Consider the following 20,555-nt stretch of genomic DNA (forward strand, 5'->3'; position numbering starts at 1 on the left):
CGTTCCAATTACAGTAAAGTAGGTTAAAAAGAATGTTTAATGAAGCCCCTTGTGGGAAATGTTTTTGATTACTCCTGCAGCTCCTCCTAAGGAACAGAAGGTATTGTGCACCTTTTCCAAGCCAAGGCAACTATTCCCAGGTGTTTGGAGCAGCGGAGAAAGTGAAATTCAGGCCAAGATAGGGCCAGTCCTGCAATAATTAGTTACCAGAACACCAGAGTTTGTTTGAGGCTGGAGCTTGGGGCCTTCTTGTTCGTCCTTGTACTGACCCACAGTGCCAGGGTTGGCTGGTACAGCAGGGAACAGACTGGAAAGGGGAGGATAATGCAGGTGGTGGTGGCAAGGCCACAGCTGGTCCTGTGTGCACTCAGAGCTGGCCACTGTACCAGCCAGCACCCACTGCTGTGCCACCACCACTGCCACACCTTCAGCACCTCTTGGTTGGGTCAAGGTGTCTGCAAGCAGCTTGTGCTGAACAGAAAACGAGAACTGATCGACTGCTGGAAGCCTGAGGGTTGGAAATCAGTGTTGGGCCATCAGCTGAACAGCAGGCTGGAACATTAGTGCCAGAGGACAAGGGGGAGTTGTAGGATGTGATGCAGTGGCACCTCGGATGCTTTGTACCTGGGGACACGGCCACCTCCCCACTGCAGAACCCGAGAGCACTCAGGATGTTTTCTGCTTAGGATTTAGGGAAGCTTTAAGGGAGTTTAGGCTGTTCAAAGGCAACTGGGATAATCAGGGGCAGCCCAGGGAGCAGCAGGAGCACGGGCACAAAGGGATCTCCTTCCACAGTGGGAAAGCTTCAGTACAGCTCTTGGTGAACACGGACATTGCCTCAGCTCAAGGGGCAGCCTCTGGATAACAGTTGTAAATGCAGAGAGAAAACAAGCAAAGGAACAAAACTGCACTGTTTCAAATAAAATAAGGCACCTCAGCCCAGGTGATTTACTGTTGCCCTCCACTGCTTTGGACCAAAGCTGCTTCATGCAGTTCAGTGCAACAAAAGTTCCGGGGTTTAACCCAGTGCTGCAAAAATCCTTCATCCCCTTCCTGGGGCTACAGGATCTGACTGGAACAGGAACACTTGAGACAAGTCAGTGGAAGAGCTGCTGCCTCCTACGTGCCTCTGTTTCTCATTCAAGGCACAGAACACCCTTTGGAGTTCACTGCTTCCGAGGGACTGGAACACCCAACACGGTGGAGCTCAGGGGCAGCACTGAAACACACCTCACAGGGCTTATTTTATCAGCTACAACAGGAAGCAGCACTGAAAGTTCCAACAGGTTGTTGATAACATTTTTGCTTTTATTGTCAGTTTGAGCATTTCAGTGGGACTTTAGTTGGATAGGAGATAAGTTAGGCTTACCCATACCTAACATGTTATGTACTTAAAAATAACATGGCTTTGAAAGGGGCAAGAGTAACATCATGTTGAAAATAAAATACTTTCTAGCACTAAAGAGTCACAGTGCAATCAATGGTTTAATCAAACAACTACATTATATATATAATATTTAAAGAACATAAATATTCAGGAAATTCACTACAACATGAAAATAAAAGCTTCACATTCTCCCACACTTTTTGAAAGAACTGGGGACAAAGTGACAGACAGCTCCTAGACAGACTGCTCAGCTTCACAAACACCCCTCTTGCTTCAGGGCCTGTTCATCCCTACAGCTCTCACCCTGGAAGGGATGCTGACAACTAATCTAGAAGTTTCCCCATGAATTTAAAGCATTTCCCATGGCTGCTCCCCCACCCCCCGGTTATATTCTGTGGACATGCACTACTAGTCTATACAGCAACATTTCACCAGAAAGTAAGAACATATTTCCTTAAGAACTGCCCCCTCTGTGTTCTGGGGCTTCAAAACTTCATGTCACAAACCCCCACGTTTCTCCAGTCAGAGAAAACAATTCAGTTACTCAAGGAAGCCTGTGCAGTTTTCAGCGGGAAAAAGCTGACCTGGAACAGCAGCTGGAAAGGACACGTATTTACAGGTGCTAGGAAAGCCTGGAGCCAGGGAAGGGTAAATCCTTCCCAGGAGAATCCCCAGGCATTGGAATACTGGTGTAGCACATGCCAAAACCAGTGGAACTGTGGGCAGCACACAGGAGGAGCAACACTGTGGTGTGAAGTCTTGCTTCTCACCCATCACCAGCTCTGCCTCGAGCTCCAGGTGCAGAGAGGTGAGGGGTTATCAGCAAGTCCTCCAGCAAAGGGAACCTCGTGGGGACAGAACATCCTTCAGGCAGGACACAGGGGAAGCAGCTCCCCCAGAGCCACAGCCAAGCTCAGAGCCTGGGCAGAGGGGTGGAACATGCAAACAGCAGCTCCCAGGCCTCACATGAGGGCCCAGTGCCAAGCTGGAACACTCAAACCTAAGGTTAAGACACTCAGTGGTACACGTTGTCAAGTACTAAAGTTGTCTTCCAAAGTGCTAAGCCATGTTTGTTAAAGCTATGGCAAAGGAAAAAAAGGAGAATCTTGGAGCAGCTTATGGTTGAAGTCTTTCCTACTCACACACCAGGATAAGGTCGCTGCTGGGGTGGCACAATTCCCTAAAGCAAAGCATTTTGATGGCCATGTGCTGGAATCTGGGGGATTTGCTTTAAAAACCAAGTTTTCCAGACAGTTCTTTAGAGCACATTCTAACACGCTCACAATAGAGATCCCACTCCAGGGAACAGAGCAGGGCTGTGACACTTCCACAAGATTTACTTCCCTTAAGCTGTGAGGCCAGGGCATTGTCAGAGAGGCCAGGAGGCAACCATCAACACTGGCACATCCTGCATGGGGAAGAGTTACGGGTTTGGGTTGTTTGGGCTTGTTTTGACTGAAAACCAAACCATTCTCATGAATCCCCTTGCTCCAAAGGATCAAATTAAGCCCAGTACACAGCAAGGTTTCCAAGTTTTCTCACTGCAGCTCTATTTAGAATCACAGAATCCCAGAATGGTCTGGGTTGGAAGGGACCTTCAAGACCATCTCGTTCCACCCCCTGCCATGGGCAGTGATGCCTCTCACAAGATGCCAAACTCACATTTGTTCACAAGAAAATGACTTAATAAACCTTTCCTAGGGAATCACCTCTAGCTGCAAGGCCATCCAAAATCCATTCTCTACCAATCTTTCAGATGGAGAACTGGTACCAAATTCTAACATTTAACATCTTCCTTGGCATATGCTACTATTGAACAGACTTCCTTGGCCATCAATACTTCACAGAGGCTACTGTAACTGTGTCAAATGTAGGAGAAATCCAGATTTACCTGGACAAAATGAAGACATTCCAAACTGGAACACTCGCTCAGTTATCATGCATTAGGAACAAAAAAAGCATGTCAAACACTGGAATGCACTGGATGGAGAAGGTCATTTAGTCTCCTAGGGAAAAACCAAAAAACCCAACCCAAAGACTAAATTAAATACAACCCAGAATACTGTCTAATCATATTACTGAGTATACTGAGGGTGCCCAAAGGCAGCACGTGTATTGTCCAGGAAGATACTGGTGGTGCCTTCTTTTCATATTAAAGAAGTTGTAGCTATAAAAAGAGTCAGTCCCAGCCCAGTTTCCCAGCATGGCCTATTTGTGCTCCTTCGTGGGCGCATAGTACAGTTCCATGGGCTTGTTCACCTTCCAGTACTTCTCACTGACCAGTTCCAGGGAAAACGACCCATTTAACACCTGGAAGAGAAGAGCAAGACACAAATGAAGTAAATCTCATCGTGCTGTAAAACAGGCTCCTTAAATAACACTTCAACGTGTTGGCTTGAAGGAGTCCCCAGTAATGTGGCACGAGTTACAAGCTCACCAAACCCCAAGGTTCTCAGATGAAGTGTTATTTTTCCCTCGTCCATTTTAACTGGAAAATAACACCATAAGCCAGCTTGTAGTTACTGCACCGCTGCATTTTCCCAGAGTAATTTATATGCCTCCTTTTCTACCAACCAAGCCTTTGCTGTCTCCATTTTCCTGACAAGCAGCTGATCTGCTTCTAAATAACCTGATGCCATGGATTTTACCCTAAAGCCAACTCAGGACAAGTGCAGCTGGGTGGAATTGAATCAGATTTGTCTGAAGGACACGTTATCAGTGGGATTTAGTGTGGGCCAGAGGTGCTTACAGTGTACTGCTCGTTGGCAGTGGCGATGTAGATGGTGTACTGCTTCTCACTGGCCGTGTCCAGGTTCATCTGGTTGGATTCTCCTTTGCTCCGAAGCTCCTCCAGAGCCAACCTCACAGCCAGGTACTTGGATAAGTGATCCACTGTGGCATTGCCCGAGGTCTTGATGTACCTGTGACAGCAACCACAATGTCTGAGCAGCAGGGACGGGGAAAAAACATCTGGAATGCCTCCAAATATTAAACACCAGTTGTGAAAAGGCCTTTAAAGACAGCTCACAGCTGGAGCTTCTCACAGATTGACAGACATTACAGAGACATATCAGCAGAGAAAGCTGAGAAGAGACCTGAGGAAACTCCACAACTCGTTGCTGTGAGCCAAAATTTGCTGTCAGTGCTCGGACTGGATTATGAACAAAAAAAAGCCAGGAAAACCTTCCAGCCTGCAAATCCTGCTGGCACAAAGCTGCTCTGAAAACTGCTGACACTTCTACAAGGTTTGTTTATTCCCAAAGAATCTCAGAATAGTAGAAAGGGGCTTATACTGCACCATCATCCCACTACCTACAGTGAACTGCAATACTAAAAAAAAAACTTAAAAACATCTTTATTTGTGATCAAAGGCTTGAAACAGCTCATTACTGTAATTTTCCAATACTTGAGCAGTACCTGACTTGGAATAGGGAGAGGGAAGGAGTGCAATTATTTGCATTTGGCACTGGCACGGGGTGCCCAGAGAAGCTGTGGCTGCCCCAGCCCTGGAAGTGTCCAAGGGTTGGACACACAAGGGTTGGACAGGGCTTGGAGCAACCTGGGCTAGTGGAAGGTGTCCCTGCCTGTGGCAGGGGGTGGGACAAGATGGGCTTTAAGGTCCCTTCCAACCCAAACCACTGTGTGACTCTGTGATATGGTTGAACAGGATGTTGTGTGACCAAAGTAAATGGATTTTTCCAAGCCCCAAGAGGTGACAGAAGCCAAAAGCAGCAGCAAGGAGGAGCAGAGCACACGGAGAGGAGCAGGAGACTGACCTCGTCTGCGCGCTGTCGTCGTTCTCCATGAGCTTGGGGTGAGGCTTGAAGACCAGCTCGATCTCACTGGCTCCATCCATCACAGGGTCTATGGCCACAGTGGTGTTGTTATTGTCCAGTTCCAGCCCGGAATCATCCGAAGTTTTGGTCCTCTTGGTGCTGGGCCCTGCCTCCTGGTTGCTGTGTGTGGAGGCGTTGCTGCAGTGGGAGCTGTCTCCGTTATCCTCTGCTCCGCTGCCGTTCTCGATCTGCTGCTTCTTGCCCCTCTGTAACCTGGGCACAATAAATACAGACCAACCCTGATCCCCACTCAGAATTCACCCAGGGGACAGGCCCTGTACAAATATTAATATTTTTTTTAGAAAAAGATTCTCATAGACAAGATCATTAATTTTTTCCTATCCCTCAAACAACTTTCAGACATGTTTTAAGACCATTTTAACTTCATACAGTTGCTTTTCAGGCAATTGCAGACCATTACTTTCATCTAAATATGAATCCATGTGTGATTAAAAATACAAATCACACCATGCTTCACCACAACAGAAAGTCTGGGGTCTCTTTCCCAGGTGGCTCTTTGAAGTTTAAATGGACACTGGAAATTTCACTACAGTGCAATCACCACATATTCCAGCCTGTGAGTTAAGTTGCAACTAAAACTTAAGTCCTGGTATTATGTGCACTTATTTGCATGGAAGGGTAGTATTTTGGTACAGAATTCCTTGTATTATGGGTTGTTATCCAAGACATGACAGCCATAATTGGGTAAAACTAAGCTGAAATCTCCATCAGGCCACCACAGGAGTTGCAGGGAGCAGTACGAAGGTTTCTCTTAGTAGGCAAAAGCTTAAAAACTGTTTTGCCAAAGGTTGAAAATTATTTTGGCAGACTTCAGAGGAGAGGAGAGGACTCTCAAGCTACACAGGCAGCATATTTTTAGTTTGAAGGCAAACGAGGCGACACGTGGACAAATGACACGATTAACATACCTGTTCATGGCCTGGATCTTTAATCCCTCCTCGATGCTGTGGCTCAGGGCTTGCTGGTTGTTGTGTTTGCTGATTCTTGCCAGCACCCTCTCCTGATGAGCCTCATATTCATCTCTGCTCGGGTAAATCTTGCTGATGAGAGCATCAAAGTTGGGGTCTGGGCGCAGGGATCTCTTGGAAACGAGCTTTTTGCGACACGTGGGACATTCTTTGTTGCTGGACGTGAACAAGAAGGAAGCAAACGGCACTAACTCTCCAGCAGGGACAAAACTCTGCCCTGCTGCTGCCATTCTTAGTCAAAGGGCTCACTAAGACTCAGTATTTATAGTAAATCTGGGATGGTAGTTGCAGATATTTAAACAAAAATCCCAAACAAACCTCTCCCTGCTGCTTTTTTATTTTAAGGTATGTCTGAACAAACTGTGTTTAGACCAAGGAGTTCAAAAGTCCCACTCTGCCAACCGGTTCCTCCCTTCACTCTCTGGTTGGATTTTCACCTAGAAAAAATGGATCTCTAGTGGAAATTATATTAAGGCACAGTCTTAGGAAGAAATCCTTCCCTGTGAGGGTGGGGAGGCCCTGGCACAGGTTGCTCAGAGAAGCTGTGGCTGCCCCTGGATCCCTGGAAGTGTCCAAGGCCAGGTTGGACGGGGCTTGGAGCAACCTGGGCTGGTGGAAGGTGTCCCTGCCCATGGCAGGGGGTGGGACTGGATGGGCTGTAAGGTCCATTCCAACCCAAACCATTCTGGGATTCTGGGATTCCGTGATTTCTAGCACTCACAGGGCAAAACAAAGGCTAAGAAATCTATTCAATTGTTCAAGCACTAATTACTGGGAAAACTAACCCAATCTTGTCCTTCCTACTATTTGTGCTCATTTAACTAAAACAGCAGGATCACACCATCTTTTTCCTGAGAGACGAAGAGGCCTCAGTAGCTGAAAGCCTGGTGTCTTTACTCCTGATGGTTTGTTTCCCTCTAATGAATTTTTCCTAATTACTCATCAGAATTTACCCAGGCACAGCAAATCAAGTGTGACACAGATAATTGCCATTATCAGAAATAAAACCATCATTGCCTTAATTGCTATTGGTTACCTCAGAATTCTATCTGGGAAAATATGAATGTGTAACTGAAGAATACAAGAAAAGATATTTGCACTTTAGCACAGGAGTGAAGCTTGGAAGCAGAACTACAGCTGAAGGCCACACAATCTGAAACTTATTATTAGGAAAAGGAAGAATAAGGGAAATGAAATTTATTTTTGAAAGTAGCATTTGATTTACTGTTACTGGATTAAACAGTTAAAAAAAAATATAAAAGAGGGTTTCAATTCCTTGCAAGAAACAGAATTATGGGATGGTTTTTCATGAGGGAAGAATGAGATCTGCGTGCCAGAGATGGCTGGAGGTGGAAGAAGGAGATGTGAAAGGTGTACAGTGACTGTCCCACATGAACCCTCAGCCTCTCCTGGCTCCCTTTCCCGCAGTGCCACCCCGGTGTCACCCACCCGCTCCGCAGGGCCGTGATGATGCAGTCGGCGCAGAACCGGTGCAGACACTCCTTGGTGGTCATGGTGTTCTTCAGCATGTCCAGGCAGATGGGGCACATCAGCTCGCTGTGCAGGCTCCGGGGGGACACCACGATCTCCAGCCCATCCGTGATGGCTTCCTAGTGCCACGGAAAGGAAAAGTTCTTTGAAGGAATTTAGACACTGCCTCATGGAGATGGCGTGTGTTACTACAGGGAAACACGGCGAGAAGACAAAACAGGACCTACATAAACACATCAAACTGCCAGCAAGGCCAGCTCTGTAGCACACAAGAAAGACAAGGAGCTTCTGGAGAGGGTCCAGTGGAGGCCATGAAGCTGAGTTGGGGTCTGGAGCACCTGCGTTATGGGCAGAGACTACGGGAGCTGGGCCTGGTTAGTCTGGAGAGAAGACTGAGGGGGATCTCATTAATGCACATCAAAAACTCCAGGGTGGGTCAGAGGATGGTGCCAGACTCCCCAGCGGTGCCCACTGACAGCACAAGGAGCAATGGCCAGAAACTAAAACACAACAAGTTCCACCTCAACACGGGAAGAACTTTCCATGAGGGTGACAGAGCACTGGAACAACTGCCCAGGGAGAGCCTGGAGTCTCCCTCTCTGGAGACATTCCAACCCCACCTGGATGTGTCCCTGTGTCACCTGCTCCAGGTGACCCTGCCTTGGCAGGGGTTGGACTGGGGGATCCTTCCAACCCAAGGTCCCTTCCAACCCAAGCACTCTGGGATTCGAGGATTACCTGAGGTGTTCTTTGCAGTTCATACAGACTCAGCTCCCAGGTCTTGCTCAGGGGCTGCGTCCCGTTGGTCTGCACGGCCTGAGACATGGCTGGGAAGGAGAAGAGAAACAGGCTCAACACCCCTGTGTGCCCGGTGCAGGATCCCTCTCCCGAGCCAGTGGAATTCCAGATCCTCGCAGACACAGCGGCCTCTGTGCCAGAGAAGCAGGAGTTCTGGGGGAACACTTATTCATCCACAGCTCCACGGATAATCCGTGCTCTGTGCCCCTCCAGAAAAACTGAGGGAGCCAGTGAGCCGTGAACACTTGGCAAAAATCAACTGTGTTGTTAAACAAAAGTGACACGGAACTGAAGGCCATAAAACTTCGGCCGTGCGATGCCAACGCTGCAAACACCACCTGATGTGGAAAATATTCCTAAAACATCCACTCACAAATGTGCAGAGGGGTCCAGCAGGGTCAGCCTCCTGACCAAGGGGAAGGGCAAAATTAGACATGACACAAAAAACAGCTGAAAGTGCTCACTGGGGCACACCAGGAGGGCTTTTCCTTCCTCCTGAAAACACACTGCATGGAGTTTCCAAACAGAAGTTTAGGGAATGCTGAAAGTTCAAGTGCAACGCAGTCACTGACCAATAAAACAAAGGATCACACAGAGAAACTGCAACACTGTCCCATCAGAATTTCAGGATTATTGGATGAGATGAGGCAAAATTACCACACATGGTCACTGCAGATGTGAAAAAGTGATGGGAAAAAGACAGAAGAAAAGGATGTTTCTGAACAAAAGATACTCTCACACTGGCAATCCTTCCCACCTCTCCAAAAATGCCTGCCTTGAAGCAAGAAAACTTACCCCAGACTGAGGAGTATGTTTAAAAAAATAAATGTAACTATAGAAGTAGCAAGATTACAGCTGCAGACATTTCTACTCGGTGGAAGAAGTGCTTTCTTCCTTTCTTTTACCACTTTTTTAAACCTAAATTTGTATTTCCAGACCCTTCAATTCAGCAGCCAAATGCATTTTCTATCAGCATGTACCACATACATTATAATCCAGTTTCCAACTCATCAAGTTCTATACGAAAAGAGCCAAAAACTCCCTGGAGAACAAGGTTACTTTGTAAGGTTTAATTAATTGTGAAGGGAAAAGCAAGAGAAGCAGTGCAGTGAAGATTATTAGATCTTCTTCCATCCAGGCACAGAAATCAGAGTTTTCTCACCTTAGGAAAAAAGAAGGAGGGGGGAAAAAAGTCTGACATAAAGTAGCCACATCCACTGTTATGGCTATTAGGTAGAACCCTGGAATACTTTGGGTTGGAAGGGACCTTAAAGCTCATCTAATTTCTCCAGGTTTGATTCCCTGTCCCTCTCCTGCTCCAAACAGCAGCTGGAAAAAAAGGAAACAAGCTGACATTTGGTGTTTAGTCCTAAAACTTGCCTGGTTGATCTGCGTCTTTTGTAGAAGAAAACTGGAAACAGGGGGATTGTTCAAGATTATCAGAACGAGTCAATTTTGATTTATCATACCCAGGCTGTTTCTCAGTTCTCTGTGTTGTTACAGTGTTAAAAACAAAATAAAACAAATGCCACCTGTGCTGTTCTTAAGGAGCTCAGGAAACTTTGAAACTTCACCCACAAGCTGAACAGTGCTGGGAGATGAGTCTGTGGCTCCAGGAAAGAGCAGTACATCACTCCAGCTGAAAACTTCCTATTTAAGCCTGATTTCCTTGGAAAACAGGGCTTATGCAATCCCGCTCTTTGTGCTCATTTTCTAAAACAAATTTGAAGAAAAATGGCTGGGGTTCCAAAACTTCACAAGAAAATAAGTCTTGTTCCTGAAGTGCTGGAAAACAGGCAGTTACAGGGAAAAAATATCAGTGTGGAAGAGCCCATGGGAAAGGCCCTTGGATCTCCTGCCTCCTCACCAACTGGGGAATTAATGCCAGTGTCCTGCTCTTCCCAACTTACCTTGCAGACCCCTCAGACCCACCAATACACCATGGCTCCTTGACTTACATCTTGAAATTTGTCATTTAGAACAATTTAAGGTTCCCTATGTTGGCACTACATTGGTTCCCTAAAGTTCCTATGTTGGCACTAACAGTGATGGTTGTCCTGCTTTAACCAGGGAACCAGAGGCTTTCCCCTGGATGCCCCCAGAGATCCCTCACAACCTGGATTATGCTCCAAAATGCTCTGCAATGCCTATTTTAGCCCTATTTTAGCCCAGGCAAAGGCTAAAGAGCATGTGCAGGTGTGGTTGTGTCAGCACACCCTGAAGGCAGGGAAAGGCTGGAATGGTGCCAAGCAGCTGGAGCAGATAACCCACAAACCCAGCCATAACCACAGCACCCCAATGCAACTCTAAACAGTGTCCACATTTCTGATACTTTCATGAAAAAAACCACTTTTGAGGGAAAAAAGAAATTGCATCAGGCTCTTAAAAAAAATCTATTACACATATTTTTACAGAGTATTAAAATCTTAGAGATCAACTGATTTCTGTTCCAAGTTGTAAAAGGTAAATATTTAGACTTAAAACAGTAAGAGTTAGAGTTCTCTTTGGTGTGCCAAGTTCAACAGCACCTTCAGCCATTCTGGTTTTTCTTTCCAAAGGATTAGGTCCTTTAAAAACAGGTATCATACTGCAGTTACTTGGAGGCTTAAAAGGATTAGAGTTTGAGGTTTTACTCTCTCTCTCATACTATAACTAGTACCAGGGGCAGATTGCATGTTTTCACAAAGTCTTCAATTCCGTCATTCATTTAAATTTATTCAATTATAAAAGGCTGAAATTTAAGTTTTTTCTGCTTTTACTTTCTGACTGAAGAGCTTGATTTGAAAAAAAAAAATTCATACAATTCTGGAAGACACTATTTGAAGAAATTAATGTTCCCTACAGTTGACTGGCAGCTCGGATGGCTCTATGTTCAGTTATAACACAGGACAACTAACAGCAGGTTATAATCCAGCATTACCTTCAGCATTCACGCTGTTCGGAAAGTTTCTTCCTCTCCGGATCAAAAGATCCCTGGGAGACAGTGGAATCAGGTTCTGGCCCTGGAGCTCAGTTTGTTCCCAGCTCTGAACTGAACTGCTCAGTGATCCTGAACAAGTGTGTCACTGCATCTGCCTGTGCCTCCCCTTCCTCCCTGTTGTCACCACTCCTCCAGCTGCCTCTCCTGAGTTTATGTGGCACTGCCTATATTGACCCTGATCTCCAAAGGGGCTCAGCTCAGGAGAGCAAAGTCTTACTGAAGTGGCTTTAGTCCCTTCACCCACCAGGCCTTGTCCTCCCAGTGAAGTTCAATGTCACAACATCCCCTACTGGGAAGGTTTTCACCTCCTGTTTGCAAACTGAATTCAATATTCTATTTGCCATGTGCACAGTCACCTTCCCTCGACACAATCACACCTGAGCTTCGCTAACACCGAGTTCAACCCCATGCCCTGATGTTCAGGGTTGCAATCACAACACAGTGGCTCTGTAGGGCAGCTCACCTCCAACACACAAATTAGGATACGATTTGCTCTCCATCATCACCGTCTGCTTCAGACATTAAAATCCCATTTAAAACCTCGAGGAGCCTGTGCTGTGGGCTCACACTAGGAGCCAGCCATAAAGCAACAGTTACCTAAGGTACCAAAACCAAAATGAGAAAGTATTTCCATCCAGCATCGGAGACAGTCACACTCAACTGTGGTGGGGATGTGGTGGGGAACAACCCGACCTACTTTTACCAGGAGGTTGTGTCAGATCACCTCTGGAGGTCTCTTCCAACCCAAATTATTCTGATGATGGAGTTCTCTCACTATCAGAGACATTTATCCTTAGTTTTGCTGTGTAGAAAGTGACCCAGACAAAAAAAGCCAACAGCAACTACCACCAATAAACCACTGCCACAATAAAAAGCTGAAGAAATCTGACCTTTTACAATCTATGTGGCCAATTATTCTGTGAGCATCCTCCCTGCCCACATAAGAAACATCAGAAGGCTTTTTTGGGACAACAGTGACCACTGGCTTTATACAGAGTAGAATCCATTTGTCTGAGCTGTTGAAACAGCAACAAGGGAATTGGGCCCTCAGACACCTATTATGTTATAAAGAACATCCAGCAAATCTGCTTAAATGGGAGTTTTCTTCACAAACACATGATATAGCCATGTATTTAAGAAAAAGAACACTTAGGATAGAGCTGTAAGTGGGGGCAGGTTAACCATCCATCTGCAAATTCATGAGGATCAGATAAAAAAGAAATAAATCAATGTTATCAAGTGAACAGTTCCAGCTATTCATAAAATGCCTAAGAGTATATTAATGGGCTAATTTCAAAATTATTACCAAAGACTTTATAGTTAATACTGATGGGTAATGTGAGCTCCTTTGTAAATGCCTGCCATGGCTAAAAATGAGAGGCTCCCAACATGTTTCAAACATTATGCACACATTAACTAGAAGTCTCATGTGCACAGCACAATCACAGCCAATTAAAGGACCATAAAAGATGCCAAATTAATATAAAGTATGAAGCTGAAACTCCAAATAGCAATTCCAAGCTTCAAGAAGCCAAATTTGATAACAAATAACAAGCATTTGCAACATCGCACTTTTCACTGGCTGATAGCTTACAAACAAACACGTCCTGGGACTGTCTGGGTGTGATGGAATCACTGAATCAGAATAAAGAACAAGGGAGAAGAGACATAGAATTGTATCATCATAGAATTCCAAAATTGTTTGGGTGGGAGGGACCTTAAATCTCACCTTGTTCCACCCCCTGCCATGGGCAGGGACACCTTCCACTAGCCCAGGTTGCTCCAAGCCCCGTCCAACCTGGCCTTGGACACTTGCAGGGATCCAGGGGCAGCCACAGCTTCTCTGGGCAACCTGTGCCAGGGCCTCCCCACCCTCACAGGGAAGAATTTCCTCCAAATATCCAATGTAAACCTACCTTCTTTCAGTTTTAAAACCATGTTCCCCTTGTCTTCCACAGACCAGGTATCTTAAGCTGTGCCAGGGGAGGCTTAGTTGGATATCAGAAGAAATTCTTTCCAGAGAGGGTAATTGGAATGGGCATTGGAATGGGCTGGGCAGGGAGGGGATGGAGTCACCGTCCCCGGAGGTGTTGAAGGTGAGAGTGGATGTGGCATCAGTGCCATGGGCTGGGAACCACGGCGGGGTTGGAGCAAGGGCTCGACTTGATGATCTCAGAGGTCTTTTCCAACCCGGCTGATTCTGTGATTCTATGATCTGTGCTCCATGAAAGAAAGAAACCAGCACACCAGCAACTCCAGGGCCAACAGTGTTGCTGGGAAGTAAGAAAGGAATCAGATCCATGTCAGGGCATCATCCCTGGATTCTGAACTGGGCTTTTGATAGTGTGTATTTAAAACCACCTGCATCATTACAAACTTCATCACCACCTCCAGTCCTCCAAAAATCCTCACAAATGCCAGCACAGTCCTCTCACCGGGGAGGTTCAGGTTGGATTTTGGGAAAATTTCCTCAGTGAAAGGGCTGTCAGGCACTGGCACAGCTGCCCAGGTCAGTGGTGGAGTTCCCATCCCTAGAGGGATTTAAAAGACATGTGGATGTGGCACCTGGGGACGCGGGTTACAGTCGATGTCAGATGTGATGAAACAACTTAAAGCAGATTTACCCTCTCACTATTATAAGTCATTAAAAATTAAACATGTGATAACCACCCTGGCAATCCCAATTTAACAGTGTTTTCACCTGGTTCCTTGCCATCCTATTTTCCTCCTGTATTTACAGAAGGAAATGAAGAGATGAACATTCCAATGTTTTGATCAATTGTATCAACACGGCCCCACTATGGCTGAGAAAACAGTTTCACTATAATAAAACCAGACAACTAATATTAAAACAAAAATTCTATGTTCAGATGGGTCCATCCAAGTCCCACTGAATGGCAAATAAGTGATGGACTGGCACAGTGGAGAAGTTCCTAATACAATAAAACTATCTGTAAATACACCAGTGGCAGATGTTGATGTTGACACGCTCAAAGCTGTGCCAAGTTGTACATTTAAATACTGAGAAATCTGAGGTTTGCCAGGCTATAAAGAGCAGCAGCAAAGAGAGACAACCTCAGTGCTGCCCTGGAGCGCTCCCAGCCAGGAAGGAAAGACATTGCATAATTAATTCAAGACCACAGATTCAAAAATGTCCCAAAGCAGCCAATAAAACTGAGGAATGCAGAGAAATCCAAGGCATGGGCACAGTTTAACAGCCGCCACAGTTGATTACACTAAAAACCTTTTCCCAACATGACCGTCCCTCTCAATCACACCAGATCCCAGATTTTAGTTTTCCTGATAACTAGTCCCAAACTTCTGTTTTCCCACAGCCTGCCCAGAAACTTAACAGGTCTTTCTCTTCACCATTAAAAAAAAATCCTTCCTTGAAAAGCAAGTAACGACACCTAAAGCTGTGATTATGGAATGTCTGGAAGCTGCTGGACATCTGACAGAGGGAAAAAAATCATCTTGGCATTTCTGACACCACAGCCTTGGAAGCACATGGTCTTTTACACTTTCTTCACTGTATTTATTCTCCTGAGACAGTGTTCCACCTGCTGCCTTAAGATATGGGATCTTCAGTCGTCATTCCCGATGTCCTGGACCTGAGAGGGACTGATCCATGGAGCATTCCCAACCTGGCTGCCAAGCTGCTCATCCTGGGGTGTGCCCTCACACAAACCATCTGCTGTGCACATGGACACCTCTGGAAGGGTTCAGTGGATCCAACGCTGACAGAAGTGTCCAAAGGGACATAAATTCCTCCTGGTTTAGATGGCAAGGGCAGTAAGGACAAAAAAAGTACCAAATTACACTTCTTATGATACTCCAGGCTGTTTGGTCATAGTGTTAAGAACAGTCACATACCTTTGGATGTGACACAAGTTTGTGATTTTAAGTTAGTGCTTCTCTGTGTATTTAATTAAAAAGCTTAGGGTTTTTTTTTAATCTCAAAGAGATTGATTAGAAAACTTTACAGGTTTTGGTACACACACCAAAAAAAGGGCAAACACTGCCCACTGTTCTAATGCATCAGGCAGTAAGGTTACTTTAATCACTAAAGCTCAAATCCTGGTACTTTGCCTTTCACACCATCGATATCTTGTCCAAACTAGTATTAAAATATGCTACAACATTAATGCTTCTGCTAGGAGTGAAAACAAACCCCACAACTGCACAGGAACAGCAGCTTTTCACTGTTAATGTGGGTCAATAGATCAGGCAAGCACTTGACCTCAACCGTGCCAGAGACCTTGGCCAACAACTCAAATAAAAAGCAAAACAGCCACTACCAAGACATAATTTAGCCCTGTGAAGCAACAATATTAAGCAGAACTCTGGGGGAGTAGAATAGTGATTTTATCTGCTAGTTGTTAAATTTTATGCGAAGTTTCTCATATTAGGAAGTGTGTGTGTCTACCCAGGTGAGTTTCAAAAATGAACTTTTTCGTCTCTTAAATCCACCTTAGACTTCAGAGTTAATAACCAACTGGGATGGAGTAAAGCAAAAATGCCTTTCTAATATTCATTTCAGTACTGTATCAGATAGGAGGGATAAAGGACTGAAAATTTTTGGGAGCAAACAAAAGTAAGCCTTCAAACTCCAGAAAAGCCGAATTTGTCGCAGCAACTAAATTCACACAAACAGGCCAGGAATGACATGTGTTGCCTTAGGATATTTCTAATGAGATTTTGGGGTTTTTGCTTGCCCTGCACTGCTGGCACATTTTTTTTTGAGGTGAACCACTTTCTTGCTGTCTCCCTGAAGCAACAGCTGCCAAAAGCAAGACCTGACCACTGCAATCAATAAGGTGAGGTTTGATCACTTCAATTGCTGTAGCCTTTACATTTGCTGTGCATTTTAACACAAATCCTTGGAACATCCCTGCACTACAATTCAAATGACCTTTCCCATCTCCACAGAGGCAGCAAAGGTTGGGTCTTGGGAAAACTCAGTCTTTTCAGTTTTTACACTGGAAACATGGAGAAACACAGTTCTTGGCTGGTGATTCTGCTGGTAAAAATCACTTCTACAGCTACAGTTATACCAGGAGGAAAAAAAACAACACCCAGCTGTTCACTACCCAACAGCTCAACCTACTTTTGGTGGTGAAATGAAACCCACTGATTCCATTCTGCCTGCAGGACTTTGCAGTCCTGAATGTAACACTGAGCAAACCCGAACCTCCAGCCGGAGGTGCGTGCACATTCCAGGTTCCTTCCTGACACTTGTGGGGTCAGGCAGCTCTGTCATCCCAACCTGCAAACATGCAGACAACTTCAGGGTGACTTGAAAAAGGAGCTAGAGAGCTGATATATTAATATTGCGTATTTAATTTCTCTCCAGGGCTGTACCTCCTGCTGCCCCCGCTGCACTGCTCCAGCCCTCAGACGCCCATCGTGAGCCCAGGGTGGAAAAGGTTGGAAAGACCCAGTTTCCAAGACAGTCTAAACCCAAAGGCATGTGGAAATAACCACACTAACCCTGAACTCCAAAGCTTGAGGAGCCAGCACAGATCTGCTTCTATTTCCATGGGGAAATGAAGGGGGTTTGAGATTCTTCATCCCACCGACAGAAAAGCTGCTCATCACCTTCCTGGACAGCTGCTCTGGGGCAGTGCCACAGCGTCAAGATGCTTCTAAGCACATTTTAAGAAGCATCATGAAAGTTCAAGTCAAATACACTGCAATTCAGGTGCCCTGGGATCACAGCCAGCGAGCCCTTTGTATCCTGCTCTTCAGCACACAACACACCTGCCATCCATCCCATTTATTAACAGCAAGCACCAGTACTCTGTTGCATTTACGTTATAGGAACAATTCTGAGAATATCAGATCAAGAAATATGCTTGGATTCCAGTTTTTCCAGAGATATGTTAGACAGACAGAAAGATTTTCCCCCCCACTTAAGCAGTTATCACAGTGAAGCCACAACCAACAGTGAGAGAATTTTCTTGATGAGAACAAAAGACAGCTTGGCTGTTAACAAACAGAAAATAAACTCCCCCACAACACTTGAGAGACAAAAAGACTCAAGCTATCTCATGTATGATTGACTTAATAGCTACAATAAATATATAGAAGCCAAATTGTTAATTTGGCAACGAAGCAGCTCTCGCCTAAAGCTGGGTGACAGCGAAGAACAATTTGCATTCCAACGACTCCCTCACAAATAAGATTGTACATTTTGTAAACAGTACTACAGGAGCAATATTCACACAGTTTAACCCAGTAATTATCCAAAACAGTTTAATGCTATCACCAAGAGGTGAAGAGTAAAGCATGGATTAGGTTTTTAATTAGTTAGCAGAATATTACTGCTAACTCTCAGCTGTCTGCAAAGGAGCCCCACGATCCAGAAATGGGGGCAAAGCAGAGAGGGATAATTCCTAAAATATTTCTCCACTGCAACAAGTCTAAACAACTCCATAATATCGAATGCTGCTCATTCCTCAGAAAATTAAGAATTTAGGGTCAGCTTCGAAGGCCAGTTATTTTCATCAACAAGAAGAACCAAGCTGAGCTTCAACAACATCCCTTCTCCAATCTCTTTTCCTCTCTGTCTATACCATTATTAAGCTGCTGATCTATTCAGAAAAAAATAGGTAAAAGGTATTTAGGGAAAAAAGATGGAGGGAATTCCTTTACTCCGATATTTCTTTCCTGTATTTCTTTCCTGCATGTTCCTAGAACTGGTGCTGCAGTAAGAGCAGATCCAGTGGTCCTTACAGGAAAAATACAACTGAGCAGTCCAGACTTGTATCTTGGTTTTTGAAGCTCCTTTTTCCCCCAGTTCCATTCTTTTTGTAAGCATGGGAAAGAGTTTAAAGAAAGCTGCAGTAATTCAGTTCTCCCAACATCTATTTCACATCTAAGACTGACAGCTTTCCTATGGGTGCCAACCACATTCCTCCTGGTAACACAGCCCTGAAAATGCCAGAACTCTGCTGTAATCCCCCAAGATGCCCAACCAAGTCTCTGTACTCAACCCATTACCACATATCACTCCTAAAACACAAAGCACCATTGATAAAGGGAGACCTGTGCAATTTATTTTGCCAGGGCCTGCATATTATTCCCCCTCTAAGACATGACAAGCAGTGCTTTTCTTGGCAGCTGCAGCAAGGCTGGGGCTTCAAAGTTTTGAAGCCACAGGTCAGAATTTTAGCCACTGAAGAAGTGAAAAAACACCTCGAATGCAACATCTGTGTCCCTATATTATTACAAAGTCAAACACAAAAAAATAAGTTAGTTTTTAAACATTGTCAATGACGATTTGCAGGGTCAATAAGGTATAAAGATGTTCCAAACTTGTCATTGTTGAAAGGGACCATTACAGAGCCAGACCCAGCCAAAAAGCTCATGGCTGACACTCAGCTCACACTGCCCAGAGAGAATTCCTCCCACCTCCGAACAACTGACAAAGTTAACCCTTCAAACAAATACATATTTTAACACAAATTACGCTGCTTATCCATTTCTGCTGCTGTGCCTCTCTCTCAGCTGACATGCCGAGTGCCAGCTCTGAGCTTGACATGATGTATAAGAAAGTCAAATGATCTCATTACACAAGTTTTTAATGAAAACACAGATGAATACAAATTAGAGTACCTCTGCAGGGAACTCCTATGACAAATCGAGCTTTTGTCAGTGAAATGAGTGACATATTTGATTAAAGAACTTTCCCCAAGCAACAATAATTTCCCCCGCACACCAGTCACGTTCTTTCAAATGCAAGCAATTCCCTTTAATCTGTAAAAGCCCGTGTGCAGTGCACAGTTATTACACAGAGCTACAACCACTTCCAAACAGGGCTGGATTATGATTTATCATGCTGGAAATCATCTTTCTCCACTAGCTGACCTCTGGATTTCTGCAGAATTAGACACTCGATCCAATTATTTTCCATAGGAGAGGGTCTGAAAAACAAACAGCTTACAAAAATCCCGAGGAGAACGTTGCTCAATGCTTGTTTTATACGAGCACTGTGCCATGGGCTCGGTGGAAGGGAGGCAAGTGATTCTGGAGAGGCAGCTACCGCAGAGTGAACAACTTGGCAAGGAACAGGTGCTAAATTCGTATGGGAAGCAGCGAGAGCGGGTGCGAAGGGAGAAGGCACATCCACAGCTCCCGACACAGCGTCTTCCTGCACCTGCTGCCCCGTGGGAAGCGACATTTTCCCAGGAGCAGGAGCAGCCAGGTCGCTCCGAGCACCAGCTCAGGAGCATCACCCCTCGCACACCCCGATGCGCGGGGCTCCGGCGGAGACAAAAGACCGCGGACGCAGAGCTATAAATCATATGCACCATCATATTTTACAGAGGGGGCGATCCGCAGCCCCAACAATACCGGCTCCTGACCGCGTTAATCGGCTCTCCCTGCCCAAGGACGGCGTTTCGCAGTGCCGCGCTCCGGGGCTGCCGCTGCGGTACTGCGGCTGCCATGTGGGGCGGCGTGCGCTGCCCCTGCCCGCAGCTCCCCCGCACCCACAGACACTGTGTACGCACATATACATACCACATATACATACCTACATGACAGATACACATCGCCCCGGGGGGGCAGCCCCCCGCCGGCCCGGGGGCGGCTCGGTGCCCACAGCCCGGGGTCGGGGTGCGCTGGGGCCGCCCCGCCACGGCTCCTCCCGGACACCCCGGCCCCGAGCGGCGCCCCCCGCCCCGCAACGCCGCCCGCAGCCTCCCCTCCGCCTCCCGCCCCGGGGCAGCCCCGCTCCGGGCACCGGCACCGCCTGAGCCCAGCCCTGCCCTGGCCTGGCCGGCCCCCACAGGGACAGCCCCGGCGGCCCCGCCCGCCCGGCCCCGCTCACCGAGTGCCGCCGGGTCCCGCCCGGGTCCCTCCGGCCGGCGCTGCCGCCGCAACCCCCGCAGCGCAATATGGCGAGCGGCGGCTCCGCAATGGAGCTCGGGAAATAGAGGGGAGTTACATATTCATGGCCGGGGCTGGGCAGGGGGAGCGCGGACGGGGCCGCCGAGCCCGGGCCGCCCCGCGCCCTCCTCCGCCTCCCTCCCCGCCGGAGCCGGGGCCGCTCGGTGCCTTCCCCGCCCTGC

The 20,555-nt window shown here is 46.4% G+C and overlaps 1 protein-coding gene across 2 annotated transcripts; it reads right to left on the minus strand.

Annotated features, from left to right (window-relative positions):
* Positions 1-1,287: 1,287 nt before the first annotated feature.
* On the minus strand, positions 1,288-20,485 carry RNF2 (ring finger protein 2). Of its 2 annotated transcripts, none has more exons than XM_032696270.1 (7): positions 20,315-20,485; positions 8,442-8,530; positions 7,662-7,822; positions 6,153-6,368; positions 5,164-5,436; positions 4,137-4,308; positions 1,288-3,697 (listed from the first exon to the last, which is right to left on the minus strand). In XM_032696270.1, exons 2-7 carry the CDS (start codon positions 8,526-8,528, stop codon positions 3,596-3,598), a joined length of 1,011 nt encoding a protein of 336 aa, XP_032552161.1. In that variant the 5' UTR covers positions 8,529-8,530; positions 20,315-20,485; the 3' UTR covers positions 1,288-3,595. The 2 variants fall into 2 exon arrangements, with proteins under 2 accessions (XP_032552161.1, XP_032552160.1); XM_032696269.1 differs by lacking the exon at positions 20,315-20,485 and adding an exon at positions 20,018-20,083.
* Positions 20,486-20,555: the final 70 nt, after the last annotated feature.

This window comes from Chiroxiphia lanceolata, chromosome 9 (assembly GCF_009829145.1).
Source record: "Chiroxiphia lanceolata isolate bChiLan1 chromosome 9, bChiLan1.pri, whole genome shotgun sequence".
In the NCBI taxonomy this organism is placed as follows: domain Eukaryota; kingdom Metazoa; phylum Chordata; class Aves; order Passeriformes; family Pipridae; genus Chiroxiphia; species Chiroxiphia lanceolata.